General features: G+C 31.6%; 1 protein-coding gene across 1 annotated transcript; it reads left to right on the top strand.

Moving 5' to 3' along the window:
- The first annotated feature begins 7,653 nt into the window (after positions 1-7,653).
- Positions 7,654-8,718, top strand: LOC107930678 (putative cyclin-dependent serine/threonine-protein kinase DDB_G0272797/DDB_G0274007). Its single transcript, XM_016862388.2, has one exon. It carries the CDS (start codon positions 7,654-7,656, stop codon positions 8,716-8,718), a length of 1,065 nt encoding a protein of 354 aa, XP_016717877.2.
- The last annotated feature ends 794 nt before the right edge of the window (positions 8,719-9,512 follow it).

The raw sequence follows: 9,512 nt of genomic DNA on the forward strand, positions 1-9,512 counted from the left end.
CATGCATGCAAACCTAGCCCACGAGCTCTCCCCACGAGTCCTTAATGTCTTTACCTTGTGGGGCCTAGATTCCTCTACATCTACTTGGATTGTGGGTCGATAGTTCGGGGTTATGTCCGGGTTTCAAGTCAGTAACAGGAAATACCACAACAACCTTATTGAGACTTTAAATCGGTTCAATATTATATATTTATTGATAAAAATTGCAGAAACATGTATTGTTATAATAAACGTTGATAATGGCTGTAGAAACGATCACAAAGCAACAAGAATAAAAAAAAGTAAGAACACACAGATTTTACGTGAAAACTCTTTCAGGAAAAAGATCACGAATGACGCAATAGGAGTTTTGATTGTGTCTGTTTAAGGGTATAAAAACTCTATTATAATAAAAGTCAAATAGAAGAAGAGCAGTTCTATACGGATTCAACCTGTGTAGTACAGCCCTTGGCCTTTCGCCCCTACAGATCCCTTTTTTTGGCCACTATATTTATTTCTTCAACAAGTAACGAGATTCGAATCACACAATCTATAACATATATTTATAATTTGAATAAATTAAAATGGTCCAAAATCATTAAAAAATTTATTTAAAACTGGACTTGTACCGACCAAAATTCATTAAACCGAAAAAATAATCTAACCCTTAGACTTTTATGAGTAATGAAATTGTATATCAATGAGAATGATTTAGAATGGTAGTCCCATGTGAAATGTGGAGAATCTCACTTTATAATGGAACAAATTGTGTACACATAACGCATTATTATGATAATTAAATTTAAAGAGGGAATTTAAACCACATTTGGTGATTTTTGGTTTTGCACTTAACATTTCGTCCAATTTGTTTCTAGAGATATTTAATAAAATTTTAGGCTCAATTGATAGGTTTAGATTTAGTTTGACTTGGAAATGGTCTTGAGTTTTTGCTGAGTCCGACCTAGATAAAAATGTTAAAATTTAGGTTCGGTCTGGCCTATTTATATTAGTCTTTTTAATTTTTATTTTTTATATAAAAATTTAAAAATATAATAATAAAATATACTAAAAATATTAAAATAAATGTTTCCCAACAGATTGAAAATAAATTTAAAAAAGTCTTTATACTTAAATAACACTAAGATAAGTGCAACTTAACAAGCAAATACCTCTAAAATAGTAACAAAATTAATAATAAAACAAGTGTTATACAATATCTAAACATTAACAGTAAAATAATAGCAATATAATAGTGAAATGATAGCAAAATAGTGGTAAAAAGTGAGAAAATAACAAAACAGCAGGATTTCTTTTATTGCAAATTTGGACCGGATTGGGCCAAAAGAACCTTACTCGAGGCTCGACCCATTTCTAAATAGGCTTTTTTTTTCCACAATAAACACTTTTTCAAAATAAACTTGAAAACTTTGATTCAGTTAACACAAAAGTAATAATATAACACAATAAGAAAATATATAAAGCTTGATAATGTTTCTAATGCTTCTAACAGCTAAACAAAAATTTACAGATTGGGATATGAACACAGATGGGGCCGGTAAGTTAATTGAAGGTTTCTAATGCTTTTATTGGAGGAGTGTTTAGGGTTTCGGATGTAAATTAGTTACGTGGCTTTTCGACGAAGATTGTTAAATCTTTAATTTTTAGAATTGAAACAAGAGCGATTTTAGAAGAGTTGCGTATAGTTTAAGAGAGGAATTTTAGACAAATAGATTTAGAGTATGATAATGCACTTTTAATGGAAACTATTTTATCTGGTGGTGCTGCTAGTAGTAAAATGATAGAATTGCGCTTAATTCATCAATTGCTAACTCGAAATTGAAAAGTCCGATTTCGTTTCCGAAATCTTTAAACGAATTTACCGATCAAATGAAAAAATATGCTCCTAATAGTGTTTTGAAATTACTCTACTTTGAAAAACCCCAAATTCGATGCGTGATTTATTGAAAATTTTTCTCGATTTGTTCCTCAAATTTGTTTTGGTCCACGTTAAATTTAAAGCTTTACAACTTTCTGTTAATTTTGTTCCCAATGATAATGATAATATTTAGAGTAAACTACATCAATAGTTATTAAATTATGGTTAAATTTTTATTTTGATCACTTAACTAAAAAATGTTACAATTTGATCACTAAAATATTTAAAAGACCCATAAATTAATTTCTATTTAAGAAAGTTTTAATACTAATACCTCAATTTAATACATAAAATTGTTTAATTTATCTTCAAATTTTCAGGTAATATTTTCCACATAAAATTTCATCATTATCTTACTATAATTGTGAACACTAATTAATTGGTATCACTCAACCATTCAAGTATATTAAATACTTTTTTTTTTGAATAATCTCACTAACAGGTTCTAATCATATTTGCTCTTTTTGACAACCTATAGTCCTTCCCTAACCCATAAATATGAGGATAATTTGTTTCAACACACTTAAACTCACGTCCTTCTATATTGACAACAATATCTACGCCAATTGAATCAAGACTCAACCAACAATATATTAACTCCTTAAGATTCGAGAATCTTGAATTTCATAGCATTCAACCTTAAATTTAAAGATGCCTTAATCTTATGAACATATTTTTAATTGTGTTATCCTTGGACTTTAGTGTCTTTTATCTAGTCTATAGGTGTTTCCTATGGATTAGACCAGGAGCTTATAGAGACTCGAAAAAATTCATTTTTTTCCAAGTTCGTCCGATAGTACGTAGTTACTGTTTTTTTTAAAAATCTGAATTAAATTAAAATGATTCAAATAATTAAAATTTTTGTTCAAAACTCGATATGGATAACTCTTAGATTTTTTTTGTTATAATTAAAGTATTTTTCATATTCGTTTTATAACTAACGAAAATCTTTTCAAAATTTATAGTTGTCTCTAGTGGTGGAATATCACATTAAGTTTTGAAGCGACTAATTAAAATTTTTAAAAATTTCGAGGGTTTAATTAAAATTTTCGAAACTTTAGTAGAACTTGATTAAAATTTTAAAAATTCTTGGAGAGCCTAAATAAAATTTTCAAAATTTTCGAAAATAGTTTTTCAAAATTTTGCCCTCCTCTCACGTTAAAAGATTTTTAAAATTGAACCAGTGATCAAATTAATTATGTCGTTAATTCGTAGATCTAACTAGTTCGATGAAATAGATCATTAAAAATTCATGAAAAATAAAATAAAATATTTAAAATTCGATTCAATCCGTTAAACCTCATAGTTCAATTAATTTTTTACATGATATATATCGATTTTTTAGATCAACCAATTCATTACTCTTTTTCGGATTTGTATATAATTGAGATGGATTAGAATTTTTATGGGACGTGAAATTCGTGGAATCTATTTATAATAACTGAAAAAATCTTATCCAGATACACAGACAGACAAATTGACTACTAAATTTTTATTCCCTCTTTTCCGAAAGCCGTCTACTATTGTTTGTTTAACAAACAGCAAATGGCATCCCTACATGCATGCATTATTATAATAAATTGAACACCCAATTTATTCTAACTTTCGGTCAGTTTTGCATTAAACATTTCCTACAAAATCTATCAACCCCCCAATTTAAAGATATTTATTTTATACAAATATATTTTAAACTTTTTTTATGAAACTCTTCACGTAGTAAATATACTTATTCGGTTTGAACAGAACTCGATTGACATGTACATTGCTACTAATGTAAGAGGACGTGGGTTCGAGTGCACTGAAATGTATTATCCTCTTATTTATAGTTTAAGGAGGGACTATAGGTAGTTCTAAGTATTGTGTCATATAATCAGAACCTATAATGAATTTTCTCTTTGTAAAAGAAACATATGTCAACATCTTAAATTCATTTGTGATTTTTTTTTAGTGACCGTGTATATAATGATTATTTTATATGAAATTATATTTAAATAAAAATAATATATTTAAAAAAATTTAGTGGGCTTAAATCTTCTCAAATAATTTTTCACAAATATAAGCGAATTTCATATTACTAGTTAAATCAAAGCTTGATCAACTATATATACTACTAATAACATATATAAATTTGATCCAATCTTACCCGATTCGTGTATTCAAGCTTTAATTATGAATAAAAGAATCCGAAAAGGTAAAGCTTAAGCTGCCACAAATAACTTTATGTTTCATGTACCTAATTTCTTCAAAGGAGTTAGGCTTGAGTCTCTTTCTTTAGTGTGTATGTGTACATATAAAATTCAAAAGTTTGTATATATACAAATAAACGTATATATTCTGGGTTTGATTCATGTATATATATCCAAGAAACCAAGAGAAAAACACAGCAAGATATCGAGTGAAACAGTAGAGTTTCTAGGAAATATGAGTCATTCACCTCTAAAATCTCCCCTACATAATCTACAAACAACTGAACTTCACCAGCATTCGATTCCGAATGTAGTTCATGTTCCAAAGATACATGAGCCAGTGGTGGCATATCCGGATCCATACTATCTACAAGAAGTAAGTACCTTGACAACAGACAACTTGGTTGCATCGAACCCTCCACAAGGCTATCGGCAATCCCCGATTGCTACACCTGCGGCGGTCTATCCGGATCCATACTATCCGCAACCCCAGGCAGTTTCACCCGTGATGGCATATCCGGATCCGCATTATCTACAACAATTAAGTACCTTGGCAACAAACAACTTGGCTGAAGAAGTACCTCCAGTTCCAGCCATGGTATCATCATCTGCATCGAATCCTCCACAAGGCTACCCGCAACGCACAGCAGCTTCATTGAACGTAAAGCCGGCGCCAGTGTCGTCATCGGGTGGTTGTTGTATCATCTTATGAAAACCATGGCTGATCTCTTAATCTCATCAAGTTTGACGTCAACTTTTTATGATCCCTTCGCATCAAGTTCTAATTTTAAGTTTTATCCTTGTTTCTTATGAAGTAAAAATCATAAACTCTACTTGAAGTTTGTTTTGTATTACGATTGGATCAAATTGAGGAAACATGAATTTAGTGGAACTATGAATTATTGCTTAAAGATTTGTTTACTTTTCATCACTGATTTTCAATTTAACCTTATAGAACAAGGAATTTCTTTTAAATTTTCTCAACAACTAAATTAAAATGAAGAATTGAAATACAATTCTAAACGAGAGAGACAAAAAAAAGAGATTAGAGACCACTCAATAAAAAAAATATTTAAGGATTTTTTTTAGCATTTTAAGAGCTTCATTTATTTCTAAAAAAAAAGGAAATGAGAAGGTTAATTCCAATTTTTTTTTTCACGAGATACAACTCAAAATTTCTAATTATTTATTTTTACGGATTTGACCATAATGGAAATTAATCACATTAGTAAGAATATATGCCGAAACGATTCCTGATTGGGTTTCAACTATTGGTAAATTAAGCAATCATATTTCCTTCACCTAACTGAGAACTTGATTTAACAACTCTTTTTTAAAAGGCGCGAATGCAAATACAAAACATATCCTAGATAAATTTCATGACTCGACACGCAGTTAGAGCCCATGGGCTCCTCCCAATGCTTGGGAGCTTGTAATTTTATGTTCTATTTCACTCCTAACAAAAGTTCTTTTCATCATTTTCTCGTGATATTATTTCACTATAAGTCACTTAAGAGTACTTAGCTTTGCAAGGTGGTCTTTACTGATTCACACAATATTTTGGCCCATAAGCTAGTGATATTTTCGACTACCAGATTATTTGCTTCAACAATAATTAAATAATTTTTAAAAAAATCTAAAAAGTTAATAAACATAAATTCTAATATTAGGACAATAAATATGGGCCAAAATCACCGAATAAAACCCAAAAAATATTTTAAAATCGAATCATACTATCTTTTAGCTGTTTTTTTTTTCTTCAGTTTACTGTTTTTTATCTATTCGTAATTATTCTCTTTACTCGTCATTAGCCAAATCATTAGATGAATCCAAATAAATTCTGATAACATTTCTTGCAGTATTTAATGAATCATTAAAGTATTAAACTAAATAAACAGCCTGCATCCAGAATTCACATATTCCTCAAATATTAATCCTAAACTTGAACATGAAATTGAAATTCCAACGAGCAGCAGCATCATTCTCCTCCATTAAGGGTTAGGGTTCTTCCGAAAAAATTATTATCCAAATAAATCACCATGTAAATATTAAATAGGGATATATGTTTGATATTTTTTAAAAATTTATCATATATTTGAAGAGTCATCGGACACAGATGGCGTAAATGAAGACTTCATGATACATGATGTTAGAGTAAGAGCTCCTACCATCACCATCACCAGCAAAGTAATCAACAAGGGCTCAGCATCCTAAAGAGATGAGCATGATACAGCAGATTTTCTTTAGCATAAAGCTCAGCCATGGTTGTATGTTGTTTGCTGAATATATTCCTTTTTATCTAAATATTGAAAAACATATGTTATTTTCAATGGATTCAAATCATAGATTTAAATGGTAATTGATATTCTCTGCATTCCATCACAATGCCACATATTACATCTACACTCCATCTTAAAAGCATGTGGAATAAGATCCTTGATTGAAATATTAAAACAATACGATGTGTACAATAATAAAATATATTATATTTAAAAAAATTAGAGTAAACTATAAAATAGTCACTTTTGTTTGTTTCAGATTATATTTTAGTCACTTATGTTTGAAATGTTACGTTATCGTTTTATTACGAAGTAGTCACTCTACCATTAATATCCGTTACCTCCCTAACGGCGGTCCTACGTGACAGTCTAAATAGGTTTTAAATGTCAACTTAGATGTCTTACGTGGTAATACAAATTAAATTTATTTAATTAAAAACCTATTTTCATTTGAGCAATTGGACATCCAAATTGGTATTTAAAACTCATTTGAATTGTCACGTAGGACTGCTGTAACAGAGCGGAGTTTAACAGTTAAATGATCATGTCGTAATAAAATAATAACGTAAATGACTAAAATATATATAATCTGAAGTGATTATTTTTATAATTTATTTATGTTTACGAATACAAACTGTATCTGAATCTTACTAAAAAAAATTAGTAAAATGAAAATGAAATATTTCTTAGTTGTGGCATTGGGTTTCCATTTTTAGTGATGTTATAGTGACACCTATCCATTTTTTGGGTGGTGTTAGTGACACGTAAAACTTTGATTGTTTTGTCTTTTTATTTTCATTTGGCATCTTCACTGTGCCCCCATTGCTACTTTCCAGCCTAAAAGATTAAAGTTTGAAAAATTAAAAGATTATTTCATTAATAAGGTTAAAAAAGAAGCAACCTATAGAGAAAATTTGATGGGAAATTTAAATATTTTACAGTCCTCAATCTCGAGCTTTGTTCAAACCACAACACTTAAAAGAACTATTCACATACATCAATATCAATGTAAAAATTTGGAAACGTTATCAGAAACGCCAGAACTGTTGGCGGAGGAAGTGTGAAATACAAGTTGGTAGGTTCTTTTATTCTATTTACTTTTTATAATCTGGTGCATCCTTTTACTTGACCCAATGACAGCTAAATTGTTTCACTTTTAAAATTTTGATTTCTTGTTGAATAAATATCGAGAAACTAAGACACCAGACCAGACCAGACCAGTTTCTGGGAGAAACAAGGGAGTCGTTGAGTTCCGAGTTTATGTAAAAATACCATGAATCGGCTTTCTCAAGGCTTGCCTTTAATGGGTGCTCATCAAGGGAACCAGGTTGAAGATTACAGAGAGGGACGAACGAGCCACGACAACTCCAACAAGAGCCAGCAGCAGCATCGACCTCCTCGAGAAAGTTATCAGAGCTCTGTTGATCTTCAACAACAGCATCGGCCTCCTCGGGAAACTTATAAGAGTTCCGATCATATTCAACAACAGCATCCACCTCCTCAAGATATTTATCAAAGTTCCGATCATCTTCAACAACAGCATCGGCCTCCTCGGGAAACTTATAAGAGCTCAGATCATATTCAACAACAGCATCAGCCTCCTCGGGAGAGTTATCAGAGTTCCGATCATCTTCATCAACAACAGCGTCAGCCTCCTCGGGAAAGTTATCAGAGTTCCGATCATCTTCATCAACAACAGAGTCAGCCTCCTCCGGAAAGTTATCAGAGTTCCGATCATTTTCAACAACAGCAATATCACCCTCGAGAAAGTTATCAGGATTCGGAACATCTTCAACAACGGCATCGGCCACCTCGAGAAAGTTATCAGTGTTCCAATCATCTTCAACAACAGCTACAGCCTTCGGAAAGTTATCATCAGAGTTTCAATCATCTTCAACAGCAGCAGCATCAGCCTCGGGAAAGTTATCAGAGCTCCGATCATCTTCCTCCTCGAGAAAGTTATCAAAATTCCGATCATCTTCAGCAACAGCAGGCTCCAGTTATCAAAGGATATGCAACAAAAGATGATTCTTCTTCTTTGATTAACAAAGTTGCCTCTGATCATCAGTTGCCTTCAGTTATCGATCCTTCAAAACATGTTCATCGTCCTAGTGGTTATCAGAGTTCCCATTCTCCGACACCTCGGGTTAAGCCTCCTTCCACCCATGACCCGAATTCCATTCTCATGAACCCTAAACCTCGTAGTCTGCTGTATCATGAAGAGTATGCAATGACCCATGGAAATACAGCAGATGATTCAGCCGAAGCGGAGAACAAAAATGTTAAAGTAAAGAGAACCCATACTAATAAACCACAGTCTTCATCCTGTTGCCAGTGATACAACCTTTATATTGTCTGAAAACACCATCCTACAGGTGAAGTTATGCGTAATAGGTATGTGTGTTCATTTATGTGTACAATAAATTTAAGATATGTAATAAAAGTCTAATTCTTTTGGTTAAATTTTGCTATTATTATTATCTTTTAAGTTGTGCATTTAATTTTTATATTTTAATTTGCATTGTGAGTAATATGTGAAACTAGCAATCTTATATAACATTACACATGTGGTGATTTGTTTGTCACATCGAATTCTAAAAATAACAGGACTTGCTGAATTTAACAACTATAATTTAATCAAAATTTATTAGAATATACCCATACCCCATACCTTTCCCATACCTACCCATACTTTGGAAAGGTCAAAGTTATGGGCACCAAATATTTATTTAGTGTTGGGCATGGGAAAATAGCAATTTTTGGTCCCTAAGTGAATAGTGACTTTACAAGGTGGCCCTTGAATCTCAACTATAAATAGGCCAACCATTGCTCATTCTCATCATCCCACATTTGCCATTCTCTACTTAAGGCATTGTTCTCTCTCCCTATTTGTAAAGTTTCACTTGTATTTTGGAGTGAAATATATTTGGTAGTGCCCGAGGACGTAGGCAAGATTTGCCGAACCTCGTTAAATTTTGGTGTTCTTTACTATTTAATGTTCATATTTTGTGAGTGTGATTGTAGTGATTTATTGTGCTATTAAATTACGATAGAGGGATATTCTGGCTAGGAAAGACTTGGTACTTAAGTGATCCTCGTGATTCACCTCTCTTTCCTGGGAATTGAACTTAG

Source organism: Gossypium hirsutum, chromosome D10 (assembly GCF_007990345.1).
Source record: "Gossypium hirsutum isolate 1008001.06 chromosome D10, Gossypium_hirsutum_v2.1, whole genome shotgun sequence".
In the NCBI taxonomy this organism is placed as follows: domain Eukaryota; kingdom Viridiplantae; phylum Streptophyta; class Magnoliopsida; order Malvales; family Malvaceae; genus Gossypium; species Gossypium hirsutum.

Bases quoted from the DNA above. Each gene is read 5' to 3' on its own strand.
- LOC107930678 (XM_016862388.2), top strand. From the start codon at position 7,654: ATGAATCGGCTTTCTCAAGGCTTGCCTTTAATGGGTGCTCATCAAGGG.